At 41.2% G+C, this 24908-nt stretch overlaps 1 protein-coding gene and 1 long non-coding RNA gene across 2 annotated transcripts in view; one reads left to right on the forward strand and one right to left on the reverse strand.

Annotated features, from left to right (window-relative positions):
* Positions 1–7895: 7895 nt before the first annotated feature.
* LOC132911969 (uncharacterized) overlaps positions 7896–24908 on the reverse strand; it is a 186422-nt gene continuing 169409 nt past the window's right edge. Inside the window, exons 3-4 of the long non-coding RNA XR_009659127.1 lie at positions 13861–14060; positions 7896–8095 (exon numbers count right to left, since the gene is read on the reverse strand). This is a non-coding gene — a long non-coding RNA (uncharacterized LOC132911969). The remainder of the gene's footprint in view (positions 8096–13860; positions 14061–24908) is intronic.
* LOC132911954 (uncharacterized) overlaps positions 9871–24908 on the forward strand; it is a 130007-nt gene continuing 114969 nt past the window's right edge. Inside the window, exon 1 of the mRNA XM_060969015.1 lies at positions 9871–10239. Within this exon, the coding sequence (XP_060824998.1) occupies positions 10122–10239 (118 nt within the window). The 5' untranslated portion in view covers positions 9871–10121. The remainder of the gene's footprint in view (positions 10240–24908) is intronic.

Below are 24908 nucleotides of genomic sequence, written 5' to 3' on the forward strand. Positions count from 1 at the left end.
ACGGAGCGAAGATGGTGGTGAAATTTCGGGATATTTTAAAGTGAAATTTAGGGGTTACTTTGATCTCTGAGAAAGTGGTTTGTTGGAAATCGAATGAAATGCCGGACGATGTTTATAAGGGTAGAAATGGTATTGTATAATTACATCTAACTAAGTAGGTTATTAGATTTCTAATTAGAAACGAGATGAACTTTTCGCGAACTGTAGAAAAGAAACAGTGGCAGAATTGTGAGATATTTTTAGAAATTATTTAAAGGCGTGACTTAAATCCTCGATAAGGTAATTTATCTTGAATCCAGTTAAGTGTTGAGATATTTACAGAAGTGAAAATTACGTTATGTAACCAAATTTAAACTGGTCAGTTATGTATACAATTATATAATTGTTATACGATTGTGGTTAGATTTAACGTCGTTTAGCTGTATTTAGATTTAAATTTAGAGACAGACTCGAGACACAGTAATGTCTGATAAGGATTTAGATCGAATAATTTGTTCACGGTTGTCGCTCGTTTTATCTTACGTGTCGCTAATATTATTAACTTCGTTCGATAGAAATCACGGCGCATTGATGACGACGAATTAACGGGAACAAGAGGGGGCGAGGCTGTTTGTACAATCAATAAGTTGAGCTTGTTATATGAAACCGATTGATATACACAGAACGAGCAAGGCGTGCGGAATATAAATGTTTTCGCACTTGCTGGGAATAAAACCGCCCTGTTCAAATCAGTAACCCTGAACCACGAACAATTGTCTATCTGAAAAACTCAATTTCAACCTGTGTCGATGTTTAACGATTTCCGTTACAAATTTGTAATCTTCAGTTTTTTCTCGTGTTATTTAAGCATCCCTCTGACTTGAACAGATGTAATATATTATACGTACAAAGGCATATTTGGCTTTAATTGTATGAAAAATGGTGTTCGTCGCTCGAAATACAAGTTGAAACAAAATAATATTCTAAAACTATATTGTAATATTTGGTCCAAATCTTCGTAAGCCAACGATATTAATTGAGGATTAAAAATTGCTCTCTGATATTCTGGAAATTCTTCGAGAGGTATCGAAACCGCAAGTCGCGTCGTAGTGACAGAAGCGGGTCGATAAAAAGGGCGCAACTAATTCAACACAGAAATTCAAGAGCGAAAAGGGTAGCAAAACGCATAAAGAACGGCAGGTACCAGGAAAATTGAACGGACCACCGCTTCTGGAATTTTCATCGAATTCTCCTCGTGTAACGAATATTGAGTCACTGAATCGTTCATCGATTGATCGACGACCAAGATGGGGGTAGTTGGGATTGGGGATGCGACCAGCTGGAAATCCGGTCGGCTAAGGGTGCTTTTAAAAATTCAGTCAGTCCGTTCGAGGGACGTTTCAACAGAAAAAAAGTGTCGCTGTTTCTCGCCGAGGATGAAACGTTGAAATTTACCTATCTCTCCCCCTTGATGTCTCTCTTCAAGACGAACATTCCAAGGAATAAGTGTTAACCGTTTATCCTCACATCGGATCGTTCGTCAACGATAATTTCAATTTTTCGTTCTTTCCATATTTTGGTTCCAATTCTGCTTCGCTTAAAAGGATCAAGGTAACACGTAGCGATAACAATTACTGGACGATATTCTAAATACTTGGAAGAGTATCCAAGAATTACGGAGGATTTTTAAGAACGCAAAAACCTAAAAAATACCGCATAGTCTCGAACGATCCACCATGCATATGGCGTCGGTAAAAATAAGGTCGCTGAACGGAGAGTTAAAAGCCAGATCCACGATCTTTATCGCTAGAATCTTTTCTGCTGTGGTAGGTATTTCTAGCAGTGACTTTGAGGATGAGTTAACTCAATCTATAGCGAACCCTAATTTCGCGAAGCTGTCGTTGTTATTGCTGCACGAGGTTGCATCTATTACCCCCGTGGATAACGTGATACATCGCGTCTGGCTTTAATGTCTTCTGGCTGCCAGTGAAGCGATGAAATTCGCGAATATCGAGGCGCTCGATGGGTTGTGTAACATGTTCAACGTATTGCTGGTTGAATAGTCGGGAAATTCAAAATGGCGGTTGTGGGCAGGTGCTCGATGTTCTATGCGGGATTGTATTTTACCAGATTAATTCTTATCAAAGCGGTAATTGTGAATGGCCTAAAAAAGTATTGTCTCGTCATTGTATTTGCTACAATAGTCACATACTAATTAATTGGATTTAAGTATATTAAATGTTGTAGCACTGGGTGGTACTTTTATACAACTGCAAAAATTTGAAAATTAAATTTCGTCATCGCGTTATATACGAATTTCAAATGAAAAATCTTTCGCAGCCTTTTTTTAGTCGGATTGATAATTCGCTTTGTTTCCTACGAAAATTGACGATTAAATAAAATAAATGGCTTCTCTCCTTTCAAACAATATTAACGAGACAATTAATTTTCTAGAATATCTTTCTCGATATCTTTCTAAAGTGATTTAATAAATTATAATTCCTATTATCAAGTGCTTTTATTAAACGATTATTAAATATAACGTTGCACCAACACTCAGAAGTTATACGCTATCCTATTCGAGATCTCCACATCGTACATTAGCGCCATCGTCGATCGCGATCGCGACAAAGCTTGCTCTCTATTTTTTCGCCGTTTCTCTCACGTTATGTACGTTTAGAATTACGTAGATGTCACATGCAATTTACCGACGCGTCTGTTTAGCGACGGACATCGTGACAAACAAGTAATTAACAATATCAGCCAGTTGTGAGCGGGAGTAAAGAGCAATTTGATCGTTAAATTCGATTTAAAGGGCTGTCCAAGCTGACACGACCCTCGCAACCGCGCTTTTGCACGCGTTTCCCTTATTTTTTTCTCTTGTTCCCATTGAACGTTTTCAACAATTTCTCTCGTCATCGTTCCCAACGTTCGTAATGGAGAGATAAATAAAATATACGCCAGTCGATGGAAATCATCGATCGCTACAATGACAAATGCCTTTTCTCCTTCGAACAATTGGACACGCGACGAGTCAAACGCGGAATTATGCGTTGACAATGTTTCGAAACTTTTCAAAAATTTCACAATTATAACTGATGATCGATGTAATGATAATTGAGAAATAGTCTTTGATTCCCGACACGTGCGACGAGCTTCATGGAAATTACAACGATCGACTGTTAATTTTTTGTCAATTTCTCAATTTCATTGCACAAGTATACGACTAATGTTCCATCCTTATCGATTTAAACATAATGGATGTTGAAACCAATTAAAATTATAATTATCGATTTAAACTTAACTAACACCAATAATAGAACTACAATTTCCAAGTTATACAATTTACTCCATCCACCACATTGTCTATATTTTCCAGAGTGCTCCTCTATTCGTTCGATTAACGAGAAATTCATTTTCCTCGTTGTATATCGCGTAGCCGGTGGGTACTTTTCGATAAAGATTTCTCGTACGATTAAAACGTGTTTGTCGAATTGGACGTTAAAACGTTCCGTTGTGCGAAAGCGAATAGCTGAGACGTCGCGGTAAGCATCCTTTGTTAGCATTCCACAAGGGGATAAAAGTGAATTGAAATGTCGAAGAAAGCGAGTGGCAAGAACGTAATTGAACGTTTATCGGCCACAATAACTCGGTTTAAAGGGGCCATACCCTGTTTATTCGACGTTGAACCGCCAGCTAAAATTCATATCGAACTCTTACATTGTTAGTTCATCGTGAAACGATTTTCGATAATAGACTCGATATAAAAACCAGGAAAATTGCGACGTATCAGTTACATTTTTTCACTTATTTTTTTCAAAACAAAATAACTTTCTATACGTACAATCTAAACTCTGCCAATGGCGTGGTAAACTACGAAGGTTTCGCGGATCGCTAAAATTATTCGATGCTGGTTCGACAAGCGGAGAATAAAGTATCGCGAATAAACATCAACGAATATGTAAACAAACAAATGAAGAGTGTCAAACTGAAACATGTAAACAAACGAGGATAGAAAGAAACTCGAACGTAAACAGACAAACTGAAATTGTTATCGAATAACACCATTACATAAACAGGCGAGTGGGAAATTTTTCACGCATAAAAATTAATCGAAACATTTTTTTAATCGCTAAACGGAATCGCTCGTTCGAGCTACTTCGGATGATTGTATAAGTGGTGACAGAAAATCTCTTTTTTAATACGCAGCCTTGGATCACGTTATCCTCCACGTGAGAACAACCAACGACTACTTGCCATTGGTAAACTTTGAATAATTGTATATTCTTGTAAAAAGAAATATTTATAGAAAGATGTCGCGTGTATCTGTGAAATCAGCCAACCCCCAAAGGGATCATCGAATTATTCGAAATTAATGTCAGCGGGCGTGAAAAACGCGAGAGAGCGAAACAAACGAAAGAAAAGGAAAGCGGGACAAAGGGTAGATAGGGATGAGGGAAACCGCACTCAAAGAGTAACATCTCCCACGAGATCGACGTTCCGCGGCGCTTTTCCACGTTGGATTACGAATAACGGCGTTGTTTCAATTTACTCGCGACCACCAACGCCGTCACGCCTTTCGTTCGAATGTCAAAGTTACTGGGAATCTCGCTGCTGCCTTTCGGATCGGTTCACGACAAAGCCACGCTGGTGTTTAAACGATCACCGAAATCGTACTTTGAAGGCTGTTTCGCTTTTGTCCTTGTACGATGCTAAACCAGCGAATCGGTTCGATGGTCCCTTTCTTGGTTTTTGCTCCGGTTGCTGGAGGATGAATCTACGCTTTGAGTAACTTCGTTTGTTACTGGCTACGTTAGGCGAAAGTTCTTTTATTAAGAGAAGGTATCACACTCAGTGTCACTCGAGATTCTGAATAATTTCTATGGTAAAATTTATCTACGCTTTTTATTTACGCAGCTTTTAGTTAAATCTTTGAATATAAATCGCCTGCTGATGTACAGCGAGGGGTTCGTAGCGAGTTGAAACGAGGACATGCGTCATATCTGTTCAATTTTTGGCTTTTCTATGTCAACCATTTCAGTTTCTGCAATTCCATTACCTTCTAGTATAATATCGTGTGCATTACACGCATTCGCATTACGTGGTAACATATAAAGCATTTGTTACCTACGATTGAAACAAATATGCTTTTGCTTACTACCAGAGTCAGTTTATTAATCCATATACTACGTTGTTGGGATCGACACACTTTTGCCATCACAATACAATATTTTCCTATCCCTGAAAAATATCGTTGTCCTGGATTTTACAAGATTTTCGTACATCGTCCTTCGTTTTAGAAAAGTATAGAAAACAACGATGGATAGTGCATTTCGTTATTAACATTCTTTCATTCATAATATTTACTTTGATCGAAATTAATAACTGCTATCAACGTTAGACGGAATTCCAACATAAGAATTCCATGAATTACGTTCATTCGTTCGGTAGCAACGACGAAAAAGTTGACAACGAACCCGGAATTAACTTCTTTAAGCCAAGCCCTGCTGCTTTCTTCGCGGCGACTGTCTCATTTAAGTCGCGAAACTTCATAATGAATCTAAACTCGCCGCTCTTAACCTCTCGACTGCGGCAAAGTGAATTATTCTTCTTTTTTTTTCGAATGACGGTTTAGTCTCATTTAGTCGACGAGAAAGCACGCTATCGCCAGAAGTTTCCTGTGCACGCCCCAAACGCGGTTTCCGACGAAAGAATTTCAAGCTTTTGCACGCTATTACGGAACCTCGATCCAATCTTAAAGCGCTTCTAAGACATCTTCGACTTGGCGCAAAAACACAAAGATCGTTGCAAAGACAGCGAAGCTTGACAAGAATTTAGACATTATTTCAGCTTTTCTGCCAGAAAGATATAAACTCAGATATTATGAAATATACTTGATGAAAGGCTCTTATACAACCTGCTTTAAAATGAAAATTTTTAATCAAAGAGCGAAAGTTATTCCAATCTGAACTTTATTTTATATAACCGTATAAGTTTGCCGATTCTAGTTTTGAGCTTTAGCTAGTCCGAAATAATCTAGGTGAGCTTGCATATGTTTCTCAACTACTTTGAATAAAGTAAAATGTAATTGTTTCGAGAATATCATCAAACCAATTAAAAAGATAATAAACTTTTGTAAGCAAGATTACATATTATTAAAAACAAATATCAAGTGCTTTATCATGGTAAAATGATTAAAACAACATTTTTGCAGAAGAATTTGTTATATTAACAAAAATACCGAATGCAATAAAGCAAAGAAAATCACGCTGTTCTCAACTAAACCTCAAAAGTTTAACCTCGAACTCTGTTGAGAACAATAGAACACTTCACGAGAGGTTTGGGAGGGTGTAGAGACTAGCAACGCGTATGCGTGCATCGCGGAAACGAGAAAGGGCCACTCAACCTGCCGCTAACAACTTTAAAAGTTCCGACTAAACGAGAAATTGCATTAAATTGCGTTTCAACCGAACCCTTTCCACCCTAGCCCGTCCTCCATTCTATACGCGACGCTAATGCTCCTCGCGGTTGTGGTAATCCTTCTGCGAATCACCCGCCATGTTGTGTTACATTCTCCCCAATTTTTGGCCGTCCAACGATTCGTAATCTCGAATTTGCCATGATAAATCGGATTAGAACCGACGATTTCAGGACGCAGAATTCAGTGTGACGTGTTATCTCGCGTCATTTTGAAAAAAAAATTGTTGATAATTGTGGATCTTATTTACCGAAATAAAAGTAAGGGAACATTAAGGTTACGCTTAGAATTCATATTAAAACAGTTTTAGATTTATTTCATAAACGATTTCCAGGATCTTCGTCGATATACGTTTGCACGCGTCTCAACACTTTCTTCGTCTCACCATCTTCCATATCAGACTACCAACGGAACAGTTGCATTCATCTGTTTTTCGAGACGTCGCGCATACTCGTATTCTCATACGTGTATTACTACCACGAGGCCAATCTAGTCTAGCACATAAAGTTATACGTATCTCAATAAAAAAAAAAAAAAAAAAAAAAAAAAAAAAGGAAAAACACGAAGATTAGAAAGTATATCTTTGAAAGGAAACAGTGACATTTCCAAGTTTGATGCCGTGTCGAATCCTTTATTTACCTAATGATAATGTTCCATATTCTTCGACAATTTTTCTTTCAACTTTCTCGTGAAAACTTTACCAAATGTCCGCAAGGACAAATTGTAAAATAACCAAAATAAAATAAAAAAAAAAAAACTTTCTCGTGAAAAAGAAATGTTCCCAAAATTTCTCTTTATACGTCAACGACAAGTTAATTAGTTCGATAGCAGGTTGTTTCCAGAAGTAGCTAGAATCGACAACCAGTAGAGCAGAAAGAGAAAGAGAAGGAGAGTGAAAGAGCAAGAAAACGGGTGCAACGTTCGGTTGAATTACGCTTATAATCGGCGAATGCCGCTCGAATCGAGCTTTGAGTATTAATTCCACGACGGGCTAATCTCCCTCAACTTTTTACGACTCTGTTCGCCGTCGTTATTTTCACTCGACCCGCCCGCTTTTCAAGTGAAAATACCTGCTTCGCGGTTGACGTCGGGCCAATTCGTGTGCCTCTACTTCCGCGCGGATTCACGGTTTTTATTCGCCCACCACCCGCTCACTTGGATCAAAAACCATCCTCTGTGTCGCGTTTTTTCGCTGACGATCAAAGTCTCGTTACGCGAACGGTAATCACATGGTTGAGATCGATTTCTTGGAAAGTATCAAGAAAGATTGTTCACAGCTTGAGCTTAACTTTTAATTTTAGGACCAGGCAGGGAAATGATGGGCGAAAGTTTCGGAAATGCTATAGCGTTGAGAAACGTATAATAATTTGACGAAATTTCAGAATGCAAACGTCTACTTTCTATAAAATTGTCCAAGAAAAATACATTGCAAGAAACTTTCTCGAGAGGTCTTCGATAAGATCGTAGGTCGCAGGTTGTAATGCAAAACGCTGTGAATGGAAGGACGCGTGTCATGGTGCGATTTCAACGGTGAAGACGCGCTAATGCCCCGTCTATTTGTCCTGCACGCGTCGATTCAGCTTTGATCCACGAACGTGTCCCGCTACGTTGACTACACGGTTAACACGCCCTGTGCACCTGTAATTTAACTTCCTGTACTCGTGTGCGTGCCACAATCTTCTACATCGATGACGTTTGACACAAATGAAATTCACGGTCACGTTTCGCGACTTCACATCGTAGTTTTATTTCCCTCGAGTAATATGCTTAGCGCGAGATCGTCGCGACCGACGAGCGTCTTATTTTACGAAGATAAAGTCAAGAGCTAAATGAGAAACACATTTACTCCTACGAAATCGTAAAATTCGTTTCAAAGAATGAAGCGTCCCATCCAAAAATGAAGTGAAACGTCTGTATACGTGAAACTCCTATAGAAGTTCTGCATAAAAATTTCTTCAAACGTTTATCACGTTGTAGGATTAAAGTGACGAAAAAGAATATTCAACAACCCTTTAAAATTTACAAATCCAATATGTATATAAAAAAAGAAGATCAAAAATAGGGAATTCAATAAAATAAATGAACAGAAATAAACATTCTACATGAATTGCTCTTAATAGATCAGCATCGATTAAACACTTGGCACCATGATCAAGAGTTTAAAATTCTCTTACTGTCCGCGATAAATAATTCTCGATATCGAATGAGAAGATTAGAACAGTAAAACACTAGGGGCCTGTCCTTGATTTAAGAAATCCATCGTAAAATCTCTGACCTCGCTCGAATCTCTTCAGCCCCTTTCGTCGAACTATTTGTACTCCTTGGAGTTCGCTCGAATTTCCATGTAGCCGATAACCTTTAGGGGTGCGAGGAAGCATGGGGGTAGATCGCTATCGGTGGAACGGGCCGATCGTCGGCTCGACTAACGAGCGAATCGTCGTGCCTGGAACGTCGTCACGCGACCTTCCTCCCCATCCTCTATATCGCCAACCCCTTTTCTTAAACGTATGCATGACTCTCGACCGAATCGGCCCTGTTAACATATAAATTGCCGCTTAACGGCGAGACAATCAGTCGCCGTGGAAGCCATGGCGCGAAGGTGACGATGGTCGGTTAAAGAGAAAGGATATCCAAAGACGAGAGAGTTTGAGTCACGTGACGAACGAGCAAAGGAGACGAAGACGGATCGTCGAAGAGGAGAACGAATAAACGTGGAGGGGGAAGGGTTGAAACAACCGACAGACAGAGCCCGAACAACGAGAGGGACAAGCGTCTGGAAGCGGTAGGACAAGAAGAGAAATAACAAGCGGAGGAGGGTAGCTCGGGGGGGGGGTTGGGATTCAATTCAATTTCCTAAGAATCTCTTTAGTGTTTGAGATACAGCCAGCGAAAGGATGCGCGCCAGCCTGAAGGGGACGAAGACAGAAAGGTAGGACTAACTAAGAAGCGGCGAAAAAGAGGGGGTGAAAACGAACCGAAAAGAGACGAACTGCCCTCTCCCCTACAGGTCCACGGTAACGGAACACAGGTAAAACGAGATAGAATCGTCGAAAATTCAATGGTAGAAAGAAACAACTGTGGAAGAGCGCGGAAAGAGGGGTGGCCACAGAAAGCGTGCGGAGGGTGAGAGCGTGTTGATATCGAGGGCGACGAAGAGGCGGATAGCGTACAGTGGGGTGAACGGTGGCGCAAAGATAGAAGAAGAAGGAAGAAACCGAAAAGAGAAACTATCTTCCTTCTCTTTTCGATCTTCGTTGCTGGAATAGTGGAAGAGAGAAGAGGCAGCGAGGAAGGGTGACTAAGTGACCTAGGGTGCCAGGAGCGCAGGGGAGTAAGGATTCTGTGCGCGGGCGCGAAGCTGGCGCAAACTCTTCGTGCAGCATCCCTCGTCAGTTGCAAGTCAGGAACTGTCGCGTCCGCGTGGCGTGTGAGTAGCGAGAACGTCCGAGCGCGCGCGCGCCCCTCAGTGTCGCGGTGTATTTTTGTGCACGGATTTCTTCAGATTTCTGACAGTAACGTAGCCAACTGTTCGCGCAAATAGAAACCACGGAGTCAGAGTCGAGTGGGCCCGATGACATTTGCCCGCGCGGCTCGCGTCCTTTGACACTGTTCGCCACGTTGCAATAACGGAGAACGGAAGTCGCGGAGAACATCCACATTGCCGATGATCGTCGTTCGAGGATCTACGAGCGCTACCAGGATCCCCAGAATGGATAAAGACGTTCGACGGAAGTGCGGGAAAGTGCGACGTGCCCTGTTCCAGCTGCTGCTGATAGTGGGGGGTAAGTTTCTTGGGGGTTGCGAAACCATTCGAGCATCGACGAGATTTTAACGAGACCAGTCAGTGACGAATTCTAAAACGAAATATACATGCGATGGATTTGACAATGATTCTCGATGGTCCCTGTAAGGGAAGTTCAATTTGAGCAAGTTCAAAGAGGAAAGTTAAAAACTACGCACGATCGGAGAGGGTAAAGAACCCTTGGTTCGAAGTTGATCCTCGTCTGGAAGAAGCAACGCCGATTCTCCAGAGTTGCGTTTGCAGATTTGGTTCGACCCCGTCGTTCCACAAGCAGAACCTGCTGATGCAGCAAAGAGCAAGGCTTACTCGCGATCCTTCCCCAAAATGGGGGTAGTTTAACGCAGTTCTGCAGCCTGCCAGCGATTGCATCGTTACCGTGACTTTTGTTCGCTCTTCCAAGACCTTACTCGGATTTCGAGTTTCTGCTCCTTGGAACAATTAATGCCAATAACGGTAACATTATCTAACCGGTGGTATTTAAAATTCTTCGATTAACTTTTGCTTTTATTCTTCGTCTCTTAGTCTAATTCTTTAGTTTTTCTTAACATAGCAATTTTTCCTTTCGAGGAACACATTCTACTCAACAGACATTTATAGTCCAATCTCTTTTATTATCCCTTTGCAATCTGGAAAAATCCCTCGAATATTTCCTCCAATTCGCTTTTAATACACCCTATCTTTGGACATCTCGAATGTTGACCGAATTTTTTGTACATTTTCATCGGATTTCTCTGGTTTTAACGGGATTCTCTAGCCAGTAGTTGGTTTGCAGAATTTTCTGAATCCGCTCCTATTCGATCCATGGCTTTTCCAGTCGACTGATTCGAGTCTCGAGAACGAGACTGGATACGTACCTAGACAAATCGCGACGAACACGCGCCGGAATGTACACACACGCCGATTCTCGAGACTCTTTCTACATGCAGACGAGTTTCCAAACACTCGTCTCGCGAAAGTTCGATATTGAAATTCAGTCCCGTCGCTTGCTTACTCGATGGAATGTAAATAATATTTCTCACGACCGAACCGCGATTTCTCTCCGCGTCATTTTTATGGAGAATGGATGACTCGACGCTTCTTCCGAGGATGACGACCAGGATCGAGAATCGTTTACGGTATGTTTAAAGTTCGATTTTATGAGATCGATATGGAACAATACGAACCATATCCTTTTGTAGCTTCCAGAGCTATTCTCCACATTTTCCTTCACGTGTCGTTTCACTTTTGCGTGACACTTTTATGCAAATGACTTTATAAAGATAATTGAATATTTTTGGCGTCGTGTTTGAAAGCTTTCGTGGTTGTGAATTTATTTCATCGACGCTAACTTCCCCACTAAGGAATTATCATAATATATAAACAGATTAGTTTATAATACAGATAATACGTATACAACACCTCGTTAATTTCAATCTGCTAATCGTGCCAGTCTTTGTCTCTATTCTGTCACTTCCTTAACCCAGGTCAGGTTGTTAGAATGTGAAAGGTGATGAGATTGAATAAATCCACGCTCCCCTGTTCCAACACGGAAACACACAACAACGACGTGTTTTATGCTTTCCTCGAACTTCTCTCAATGAAGAAATTGTTCCTTCCTCTGCCTTATCTATGCATACACCGTCGATGCTCCGATTCGTTCGACGTTCGCTCCAAAGGAAAGCATAGACTTTAGATAGAGCACTTTGACTTTAATCTGGTAATTGCGGTTGCGCGTTGTCCCCATTGTGCCTTCTTTTATTTACAACTCTTCCCTTTCTTCCTCGTAGTTTTTCCAATTTCTTGTTGTCGTTCTTGCGAACAAAAGAAAGAAAGGAAGGAAGAAAGAATGGAAGATGAACGTAGAACGTAGAAACGGAGCTGTGCACGCGATACTCTTATTTCGTTTTCGGGGAGAAGCGATCCAACGTTCCTCAGCGCGAACGGAAGGCTGGCCCGGTTGTTTAAGGGGAAACTTCCCGAGTAAATTCTTAATTCAACGTGGCTGCGCGAGGCGCGCGTCTCGCCCGAGATCCCCGCTGTTCTAATTCAATTTCCCCGTTTTCTCCTTCGCCGTCACGCTCGAAAACGAACCGTCTCGAGCCGTGTGGAACGGAGAATCTAATTCGCCGATTGTGCAACCTCTTCGTGGATCCTTCGAAAGGATTGCTTCGAACGGGTCACGGTTTTTTTGGTTATAAAATAAAGGCATCCTTTCATAGCCACTCGTTTTGATGGATTCTGATACCTCTCTTTTCTTCTTCTTATCCTTTTATAAAAGTCACGCTGAATTATATCCGTGAAATTGATTGGGTTTTGGTGCGAAATTTTTTGAAATTTCTTTCGTATCGAGCGTGGTTGATTTGAGATTTCTGACACTACGTCCAGTTAAATAGAATTTCTTGGTAGCAATCGACGGGACGACGTGGAACGTTTAAGTAAAAGATCTACGGGACATTTTACAGACGATGTTTGCGTTACCCGTAAAAACGCAATGAACGACGTGGACGCGTTGCAAATGCAAAGCCATAAATAGCGTACCCACGACCATTAACTTTGCCATTCGGTGTTCGCTATTTGGCCAGAAATGATATTCATTTATTTTCGAACACAGAAATACAACTGGCTATATACTGCTCATAAAGAGAGCAGATTTTTCTAATCTATCTATATACGGTATATTTCAAAAGTGAAATATTTTTCATTCCAATTCATCCAATCAATCGGTATTATGAAATAGTAAAATTCCACAAAATAAATTTTAATTTATATCCTTAACAAAAATTCCCCCCATAAATCTATGAGAATTGAACACAGCGGACAAAGGATCACGGAACAATTCATTCGATTTTGTCGAAAACGTCTGCTGTCAAATTGTTCTTCATTGTTCTCCATTTCGACAAGCGTCTACAGAGACGACAGTAAACGAAATTTCTTAATCTAACGACGTCAATTCGAAGCTGCTAATTGCATCCGGCCGTTAGCCCCGGGTGCAAGCTTTCTTATTACTGCATTTGTCGCGAACAGGCCAAAGTTGGCTCGCGCTCCTGCTCAGCCAATTATTCTGAATTACTTGATCGAATTATCCGCTCGTCGGTTACATCGTTTAACGAGCCGCGCGACGAGAGCTCTGCGGTCGAAACGCCGACAACGAATTAATCGTCTTAGCGCGTGAACTTTCAACAATCCCGGTGCTTATAAATCGTCGATCTCTGGTCATAGATTATTAATAGAAAATAGATTATGGCAAGTAGAAATCGAGCTAATATGTCGAAGATAGATGGCGCGATGCAGGAACGTTAAAAAGAAGAAAATATGGACTGGAAAATTTTATTCTATTCTACGACAAAATTAAGGCACGAATTATTTTAGTTCGTAGCGAAAAATTCTGTAGAAACGTTTCTTCGTGGCAGATAGTGAAAATTATACAATTTGGAACGATTGGATGGATACAATGGAACGATTGGAAATAAAATAGAAGATTAAAAGCCGGATAATACTAGAATCATACGTACTACGCATGAAGATCAACAGTATTAATTATATTGTCAGAAATTCACGTTATAAAAGTTATACGAAATACTTAAAACCTCAACTCAATTCGAAAACATCAAGACTTTAATACCTTGTGATTAGGAATCCCCATTTCGCATCTATCCTTCTTCATACCGCAAACAGAGCTCCTAAGATTCCGGCATAGGCTACACAGGAAGGGTTGTACTTCTCCTAACAAAGGTCAGAACTCGGTAGGCAGTGCGGTTTCTCTAGCGGAAACCGCGGAACTGGAGCACCGGGGTTAATGACCAGCTCGACGATATCGGAGATCTGGCAAGGAGAAGGAGAAAATCTGTTAGCGGACGTGGCCTAGTAATAATCATCCGGCAAGCGAGATGCATTGATTGCTAGGTTCGTGTACTCGATTCAGAGACTCGAGTGTCCACAAGCGGAAGGTCTATTCTACCGTCTTTTCGAGTCGTCTAGGATCAAACGATGGCGCGGTCACGAACGCGAAAGTAGACCAGGCGAAAGATTTGCTGGGAGCCATAGGGTATTCAGGATGCGCCTTCGTCGACGATACATTGTTTCCTTTTTGATTTCTCTTCCTCTATCCGTCTTCTTTCAATCCGCGCCTCTCTTCTTTCTTTTTCGTCCTCGTCGCTCCTTCGTTTTGAAATCGGAGCACGAAGGATGCAGAAACGAAGAACGAGGGGTGGAAAGTGGTAGGTCGGTATTCGCGCAGTTCGAAGACCTCATCGACTTCCACCCCCTTTTTCCGATTGTTCCACTCTCTCGTGTTTCAACGGTTGGTTCGTCATCTATCTGCTTTTGCTCTGTTCTCCCTCGGAAGAAGTCTTTCTACGTCGGTCTCGTTCGACGCACTAGGAAACGAGCAAGGATTCCCAGAGGCACGTTGGCCTCGGACATTCGATCCTGCTTGCTGGTTTCACGGGAAACACGGACGAAGAAGAACGAGAGAGGAACGTAAGAGTGGGCAGAGAAAACCGACTCGAAGCGGGTTTTATTTCGTTTTCAACGGGTCGAACGATGTCTCCTTTTAGCGATTCTTTCATCTTCCGACCGTTTTGTAAACCCTTCGTGCTCCGTACCCGTTGTACGTGTCCGGAATTCCTTCGTTCCCACCCCCCTTTCAACTCTCTCACCCTTATCGGTCTGTACGAACGAAAGACGAGCTCCTTTCGAGGCTCGAGTTTTATCGCTCAGACTACTCGGTCGCTCGATGATTCATCGAGGACCAGATTTGCATATTCTACCCCGTTCCTTCGTTTCCCCGTGGTAGAACGTTCGAAGGATAGTCCGCGGATGACTATATTAAGTCAGCGACGCGTTGATTAATCACCTACCCCTTGGTTTGCTAGAGATATGATGTTTCCAGGTCGAGGCGCACGTTCAAGCCGAACCTTGCGACCGGGTTTCGTTAATTAACGAGCCTCTGTACAACCCGGACGCTGATTAAGGGTAAAAACTGTACAAATTAGTAGCCTCTCTGATAATTACTAACCGCATCGACAAAACCAAGTGGCCAAAGATTCTTGAAACGAGATCCGCTAATTCGTCTAGATTTCGTCGTCTCTTATCGTGATTTCTACGCGACGCTGTAGAATCGACCGTAGAATACCTCTCTTTTGAATAATAAATTTTGAGAGAAAAAGATACAGAAATATATAAAACGCAATTACATCGTTTCTGTTGCGTTCTTCTATTTTTCTTCCCCTGACGTTCCTCGTACGAAGCTTGTCTCGCGCATTGACATTTCCATCGGTTACGAGACTCGCATGAATATTCAAGACGGGTGCAAGCTGCATCCAAGGAGAATGCGTCTTTCCGATGCAGTATGCAAACATAATACCATCGTACCCCGCCAGTGTCCTTCTTTCCCTAGCATTGTTCCCATGGGAATTTAGGATTATTCTCTGTCCGATATCCCGACGTCTGATCTAACATCAACGATCCTCCAACAATTCCATTTCCATCTTCATCAACACGCTTAATAATATATCGTGTCTTTCGGTTCGTTTATAGTAGTAGTCTGACCAGAGATCATCCTATTTTACTAGCTTGTTTCTCTACAACAGCTTCCAGGGTATGTGTACAGCCCTGTTGTCTGACCAGTTGTCGTCTTGTTCTACTCGATCGTTCATACCATAGTTCATGCGATAGTCTTGTACTACTTGCTTGTTATTTCACGTTGATCGTAGATTTTATACAGAACCTAGCATTAGTGTCTGGTTTGTGATACTCTGCAACTATTTGCCGATTACCCCACAGTTACATCCATGTAGGTTTCATCTAGGATTACTGGTCGACCATTGATTGCCCTGTACTACTTAGTGGTTATTCTACGATAACTTTTACGAGATCGTGTATAGGATTATTATCTGATCAGCGATCGTTTTATTCCACTTGCTGTTTACTTCACAGTCGCTTCCACGCTCCGCGCGAAGAGCAGTAAATAATGTTAGTGACAGTAAAGCGTCGATAAATGTTAACTCGAAGCAATCAAACATTTCTAGAAATTAACTTAATCGGCGCCAACGATGTACCGCTTTTCTATCCATCCCTGTAGCCACTTCGCGCTCATTTTATTCGAAGCACGGTGACACGCAAAGGACAAAAGATCAAAGAGTACATGCGATCCATTCCCATGATACAAATTATTTATTTCTTATAAATAAATACCAGAAGATATAGTATATTCTCGAAAGGAACTTCATACAAAATTACATCAATTAGTAAAGTAGTTTCGAAGCAAAGAAGTTTAGCAGTACAGAAGTAGTAGCACTGTAAAATCGTCGAAAATTAATTCGAGATTGTGAAAAGGTGAAACAAAACGGATATAAAATACGAGAATTAGGTGGAGGGACCATCGCAAGCCGCGTACAAACCAACGGAAGGTAACGAACGAGAAATAGGCCGATAACGAGACTCGATCGAGGTATTGTACGACGAAAGATGGAAGAGAAGGGGTAGTATCGTCGACGATGGTACCGGGGTGTTTCCTTTACTGCGTTACTAGTCCGGAATCGGAGCTCGTTACGAGCCCTCCTCAGGGCAAGGACGAGATTTTCATTGTAATAGAGGGAGAAGCGATCGCGGATTTTACTCGTTTCTTTATTCATCGTTCGCAAATTGTTCACCTCGGCTAGTAGAGTCGTGGCCGCGAGCAGAAGAGGAAGAAGGCAAACTGGAGACTAACGAAGAAGTCAATTAGTTTGTTACACCAGTCGTGCACGATTTTATACCGATCGAAGTGAAGGAATTGCCACCCCATTTCGCTTCTTCTGGTTCGCTTTGAAATTTTAGGATAGTTGAGGGAAAATTTAATTTATGGGAGAATGTTGTCTATGACAGACATTTTATTAAAGAATTCGATATTATTGGAAACTATCTTTTAGTGGAACTCGTGTCGCAATCAGGTTACGTTTTAATTGTATTTTTTTTTTTTTTTTGTCTTACTGTTACGTCGCGTGAGATGGTCCGTGCGACGTCCCTCATGGTCTGGCTGCCAACACCTACGCATCGTTACACTGACCCGCAATAAATCTAAGGAACCGCCATAAACCGAATCCTTATAGCTTAATCTCTATTCATATAAGTATTTTCGATTTATGGATGGTCCTTAAAACAGTCCTTATGTTTATTGCACGCTCTTACAAATTACGGACAAAGCGGATGTTTGTCCAGCGAAATAGCAGGTTTTCCCCATGAACAAGGACACCCATGAGCCACATCTGCAGCAGACTTTCTCCTCATATTTTTATTTATTAACGTTGGCTATAACCAATGGGCATCGCGGATCGTTACCCTCACTTTTCTACCAAAAAGTGTGAACAACGAATCCGCGTTCTTAGTTCAAAAAGGCACACCCACACCGAGCTTTCCTCCTTAATAATACGAGACGGGTCTTGTACTGTTCTTTCAATCTTCGTGTAGTCAAGTCAACGGTCTTATCCTTAGAGCAGTCATCTACTGTTTTTTCCATCTCAGCGCAGTCATCTACTATTGCTACACATTTAGATCAGTCACATCTATTGTTCTTTCTATCTCGACGTAGTCATCTACCGTTGCTGCGAGCTTAGGCCTCGCTACGGTCTACGCGACATTAACTTAATCTACTTTTTGCTTGTACGAAGCAACTAGCAAGGATATAATTATCAAATATATCTTCCGACACGGCGCAATAATAAGTGTAATAAATTGTTGAAAATGTAAATCTTATAAAACTGTTGATTACAGTTTTATTGCGCAACAAACACCCTTATTATCCCACAAGAAATAAGGGGATCGACCTGTTCGTGGTGTCGATTGTTATAATCGTAACGGGAATTTACGATTCCCGTTGACGCGCTTCAACGCGATCGCGTCTTCCCGCGATTGGGCGAAAAAACACTTACGAATAAAAGAGCACGTTCCTTTCTTGCTGATTTAACGCGAGTTTCCCAATACTTTGGATCTCTGAATTATTCCACTACTTGATAATAACTCGACACAAGGTATACAAGCAAAGATTTTATTTCAGAAGAAAGAGTTTCGATAAAATTCTCTTGCTTCTTCTAAGTGGAACAATTTGTCGAAGCTTCGTCAACTGAAAAGAGAGCTAGTTTACTCGAACTGAGCAAACGAGGTGTCCGGGGTGTCACGATCTCCGACAAAGTTCTGGTATCAGAGGTTCTTTTTCTGGTACAGTCGTGCGAACGAACTAGGTTGCTTATCGATAGACACGTGTATATCACGGCTCGTTTTAAGAAACGAATGCCAGTCGCGTGCGTCGAAAAGGAACCGATTCTCCTTTCTATCACCGATCGATTCGTAAACATCCCTCTACCTCTCTTCTACCAACGAGCACGTTTCGTTCCGTCCTCTTTGAACGATTTCTTACTAGGAAACGAAAACGAAAAAAATCACAACTATGCGATTGTCCTTTGATTGTGGAAAAAATATTGCTTCTACAATTCTAGATCAAGAAGGTTAATTTCTCTCGAATGTTTTATCGAAGGTTGCTTTCGAAACGAAAGAACAATTCGATAGATCTGACGAAAATTTCTAACGCCTCGATGAATTTATCGATGGAATTCAAATGTTAACAGCTTAAATGTCGCTATAAAAGGCGACGTAGCGTATCGGAAGTCACGAATAGCACAAACCAATTTTCCCTCCACATTTCGTTCCACTCTGTTCGCGATACGATCGTTTCGCGAAAATTCATTCTAACGGAGTACGTAGAAGACGAGAGACAGACGTACGTGACGCTTTTTCGGAAACGTCGTTCGCAAACAATTCGATGGAAATCAAAGCGAACATTTCTACAAGACAAAGAAAGGAAAATAGAAAAAGAGAGAATAAGTCTACGTGACAATTTTTTAAACGTTCCACGGTAGAACAACCCTCGAGAGAGTAAACAGCTTTGCCACCTCTTTCCAAGAGCGAGAATTCCGCGGAATTTGCAAAAACTCAACGCGAGGAAGCTTCGCGTTTCCTATGCCAGTCGAGTCCATCTATCATGACCTGTATGAATTCCGGTAACGTTCCCTGGTTTCTCATACACGTTTCTAAAACTACCCTCCAGCGGCGTATATTTTCAAAATGGTAAATCGCTGCACTCGTTCACGACGATGGCTTGCGACGCCTAAGAAGCTTCCGTGCGCTCGAGTCTCGTCCTTCTTACGTTTTGTTTGTTATATACCGATCGCTTGCTCGACGTTCGATTTCGTAGGATGACTGGTTTCCAAGTACCACGAGCAACCCTCTTTCCACATCTGATCTTGATTTGTCGCCATTCGGTCTCGTAGTACGTGCAGAAGCACGCAATCCGATCTGGCCGCTAGGCCGATAACAGGAGGCGAAGAGACGCGAATAAATTTGTAGACAAGCTTACAACCCCTTCGTATATAGGGTGTTAAATACTTTGGAGGGGGAGAATCAGGTGTGTAGATTTTCTATCGCGGCTTAAAGCTTATTAGAGAGTGCATTATCGTTGATCTACCGCATTCGTGCAACTGAGAAGATTTTACAAGAGAAATGGGAGCAAGGGTGTTTCTTTTTTTTTATAGGAGAAATTTTCAATTTTGGAGAACGGGTATTCGAATTTTTTCACGGAGAGGGTTGACCGACACGAATAGCGTTTTCCAATTTCAGAAGGTGCCAATTCAAATTTTCTGGAAAAGAGATTTCATCGACGGGGAATTTTCTAGCTGCTGTAGAAGGAAATTTGAACTTTTTCGTGGCAAGTGGTAATCAATGAACGATGTGTTTGTACTTTCTGAAGGGTGAAATTCGAATTTTCCGTGGAGAGGATTGATCGATGAATGATGCTTTTTCATTTTTGAAAGCGGAAATTCGAATTTTTTCCACGCAGAAGATTAATCGATAAAAGCGATGATAACGTTTTCGTTGTTCGCTTGACACGTCCCAGGAGCGAAAACGAGGACAGGCTATGTAAGTAAGAAACAATTTAGAAATTCGAAACACCATAATTCAGATGCCAGTTAATTTTCTAGCGAGCAAAGGCAGTGCTCATTACGCTAATGAGACTTCCATACCGTATTCCTTCTTGCAGATATTTATACTACAGAGACTGTATATCTCTACAAAACATAAATTTCCTACGACAATCTGTCTCGTTCTTTCTGTAATTACTTTTTAATTTCTACGAACTATTGCGTAGTTTAATTTAATCCAATTAATTTCACACGCAGTTAACCATATCAAATATATTAATTTTTCTTTATTCCTTCTTTATTCGTACTATCGCAACTCTTCCACGGTATCCACGGATCTCTTCCAAGTACCAACTACGGTAAGTTCATCTCTTTGGGCAATCGTAGGAAAAAACAGAACTGGGAACGAGTCCAATTAAAGCTGTAGCAACTCCCTCGCTAATTATCAACATAACGAAGCGAAGCGAGTTGCCTCTTTTTTCCCTTCTATTAAATCGAGCCAGTGTACGATTCGACTTTAACGTAAAACCCGTCTTATCCTCTTCTCCATGCTTCAATATGTCGCTCCGAATTAAGGATCGACGCGATTCTCTCCGCACTCTGCTCGCTTGTTTACCGTCACGCGTTTTGCGGATGCCTTCGGTGTTCCACGATTCCGATTCGACCAGAAGTGTTGAGCAAAGACGACGTCGACGTTCGTTTCTATTTGTTCCGTCGACTCATGGGCGACGCGCTAGAGAAACGGGAACCTGTTTAAACCGGAACCTTCTCCAAGTTTTACCGGAAAATGCTTCTGTCGACTGTGTTTCGTTTCTCTCAAGGTTGGATTAAAAATGTACTCTTTTCGAAGAAGAAAGACAAACTGGAGAAAAAAGAGTAAAAAAAGGACAGAGTCGGATGTCGATGGTTGATGAATTGCAAAGTTAAAGGTATAACGTTCAAGAAATGTTGTTCGCTCGTCGAAGCGATTCGATCGTCACCGATTGAACGAATATTTCTTGAACGAGACACTGAACGTGTTGAGGTTATTAGATGTATGTGAACAAAGGAACGCGTGGATAAATTGTAAGGTAGAAAATATATTTTAAATACTAAAGTGTAAATACAAATAGGAATATAATCGAGCTGGTCCAGATCCGCATCGCCTGTCTACCGTTTATGATCTGCCTTCGTCCCAGTCTTTCGTCTATACACTGTCGATGGCTTCAGTGGTTGAGAAAACTAAATAGACCAGATGTAAAGTTTTCTTAGAAGCGGTGACCACTTCAACAAAACGCTCTTTTACGTTATCCGAATTACAGACGATTGACTAATCAATTCGCTTTTGCTCCGTTGTATTTCGATGACACGGTGAACGGTGTATTTTGAATTTTTCTGATTTTGCGAATTAGTTGTCCATTAGTTGGTGGACGGTTTAAAGAGAGACGTGTTTCGTAATTAATTAACGGTCACCGGTTTGCGTATGATTCAACCAGTGTCGGGACTCAATTAAAGCGAATTATTCATTCATTATCCAGCGTGTTTCCTAAGCTGATTCGTTACACAACAAGCGTTATCATGGAGAGCGAAACTACCCCCCGTGTTCCATTTCGAGCCTCCATTTCTCACCGTGTTGCGAGCGAAATTTTGCGTGTCATCGAGGATGGCTGGTTGTTTCCGACGGCGGAGAGTTCATGCTAGTTTTCGTTAAATGATAATATGTTACACGGTGGTATCGTTGCCTTGGGATATACATATATATTTTCGCTGGAACCGCGCACACAGAATCGCAACGTATTCCAACACTTTTAGGAATTATACGTATGTGAAGTATTATGTACGTTGTACGAAGCACTTCGAAACTTCATCAACATTCGACTATGATAATTATATTGATAAAGTGTTTGAGTTTTCTCAAGCACCGAAGCCATCGACAGCGTATAGACAAAAGACTGCGTCGAGGGCAGACCATAAACTGTAGACTCAACTGGATCAGCTCAATTATATTCCGATTTGTATTTACGTTTCAGTATTTAAAATATATTTTCTACTTTACAATTTATCCACGCGTTCCTTTGTTCACATACGTCTAATAACCTCAACAAGTTTGACAAAAAATTCTATGGAAATTACGAGGCGTTTAATACGCACATAATATTTCCTAGAGATCGCAAGAGTATTCGATCGGTCAATTATCGATCATATCGATAAACCTCGTGGGATATTAAGTGTTTTAACGCTTTCGTCAGTCACTGTATGTTACGCGTGACTTCATTTTGATCTTGCTACGTCGAATCTTCTCCGCTTCTCAATTCTTACAACATCGTATGTACTTGTTTTGTCGTGGAGAGTTTCTTTGAAGAAGAAACATTTCTCGATTGCTTTACGAAGAGAAAGTTTTCTCCTTTGAATGACGGTGTATCTTGACTATGTTCTGAGGGAAATAGGTATCAGAAATTGTAACAAGAAAATATGATGCGCACGACAACAGAAGAGGAGAAATGTTTATCGATAAGAGAAGGAAAAAGGAGAAGCCGTGGTGCAAGTAGTAGTGGAAGGTATCGTGTCAGACACAGTTGATATTTCTTAAAAAAAAGAAATCAAGAAATGCAAAAAGTTTTCAATCTCATGCTTTTTTTTATATATATACGGCGTAGAAAAAAGAAAAGAGAAAAACTGTAGATAGATGTCACGTTGGATAGATATCGGTGTAATACGGAATCACATCTCAATTAGCAAGAAATTAGCTACGATTATTACGCGATTAATGATGTAATTAATTGAATCAGAGTAGCAATAAACCACTCATGGCTATTAAACCTGCATTACCGAGTTATGATCATTAGAAATCAATTATGGACGATCAGCGTGTTCGCTGATTAGTTCATTGACTTATTTCATCGTTATGCCTATATTCGACATTTAAAAAAGCAGATAAATTGTCGCAGCTTTTCCTCGATTGCCAACTTTGGTTTACTTTAAAAAGGCAATAAGATTACCGTTGTCTTCGTCGAATTTCAAGTTCGTCGGTCTCGAAATGATCGCGATGAGTTCTACTTTTCGAGGAAAAAATTGAATCCTCTACGCGTGCCTATGAAAATACGAATTTGCATAGAGAAACACACTCTGATCCTCTGTAAAAATTCAGAAAAAGCTTCAGCCCCGAGGAAGATTCGCATTCCGCGGGTCACGGTGAAATAAACGATCATCATTTCGAAATTTGGCACGACACAATTGCTGGCGCGGAAATTCGTAGAAGCCGGTCGAACCGGGCAACGTCAATCGGCCGAATTCGATTGAATTCATTCGCGGGAATTGAGAGGAGCAACGTTCGTACCAGAGTCGATTATTGCGAACGAGCATGGCCAGGCCGTTTTGCGGCACCCCCTGTGGTTTTCATATTAATTCTCTTTTTCCGGTATCGGCGAGAAACGTTTCTTTTTTTTTTTTTTTTTACTCTCGTTGGTTCATCGAAGAGGAACGGGAACGCGACGGTAATTCGACTATAGCGAGCGCGTAGTATCGCGAGTCGGGCGAGCGTTTTCGATTTTTGCGCCAGGTGTCCTTCCGTTCCTCGTTTCCGAACGATTTCATTGTTCCAGGTGAATTCGATCGATTCTGCTGGATCATAAAAGGTATCGGAGGCTTTTACATTGAACGGAATGGAATTCACGCTCCTTTTTGTCATCTAAAATGCTGAATTAAAATTGTAGACCACTTCTTTCCTCGTCTTTTCGTGTTTCCTTCCACTTCGATCTTTGATAAATAATCTAATCTCTGATAAATCTAAAATCTTCAAAAAGACACGCGATATTTGAAACAGAGTAAAAATCACACGAAGAAATATGCATGCAAATGTCTGAGTTCAAAGAAGAGAATCTTTCCGAAATAACCAAGGATGTAAGAGGAGATGATGCTGATATCTGAAAGGATCTCTGTAGAAAAGGGAAATTTAAAGAGAGGCAGTTGCGTATGTAATTCCTTAAACGACTCGCATATCGGTTCCCTCGGAACCAGCCACGAACTGTTCCGCAAATGTTTCCAACGTATGGAGAATTTTCGTAAGAAGAGACAATTTCGAATCAAGTGGATGTTTTTATCGTCGGGAAAGAGCCACCGGAGATTTCCTTTGCAGATTCTTTTTTAAACACGTCTACATCCACGGGGACGTTCCCTCTTTACATGGTTTTTAATTTCATTCGCGTCGGGCATTTTAGAAAGGTTTCTCACAAAGGCTAGCGAGACTCCGCTGCTGCCTGAACGTTATTCTTTCAACGCAACGACGACTTATTACCGCGATGAGTTTTTTCGCGTTTGAGAGGTTTTTAGCTCTTTGAACTCCTTAGAGAAGGGAGAAAAGGTAACGGAGACAATGAATGACATTCCCTACTAGAACGACGCGTATATGACGTTTCTGAATCCTATCACTCTCTCTCTCTCTCTCTCTTTCTGTTTTTTCTCTTTTTATATCTACCTCCCTCTTCTATTTCGAGCGTTGGGAAATTGAAGTTGCAACGAGATGGAACCGATTGCTTTCTTCGATCAATTCACCATCGGTTTTTGCTGGATTATGTTAGCGTAATCTTCTCGATATCTATTCACGCATAAAACCACTTCAATCAGGACACGGAAAATTGCGAAATGAGAAGATCCCGAGTGTTGGTGAAATTTCTGAGAGAATCTTCGCGGGATGAATGGAAAAAAGTAGAAACGAAGAAGCTGAAGTAATTTAGCATGG

This window comes from Bombus pascuorum, chromosome 11 (assembly GCF_905332965.1).
Source record: "Bombus pascuorum chromosome 11, iyBomPasc1.1, whole genome shotgun sequence".
In the NCBI taxonomy this organism is placed as follows: domain Eukaryota; kingdom Metazoa; phylum Arthropoda; class Insecta; order Hymenoptera; family Apidae; genus Bombus; species Bombus pascuorum.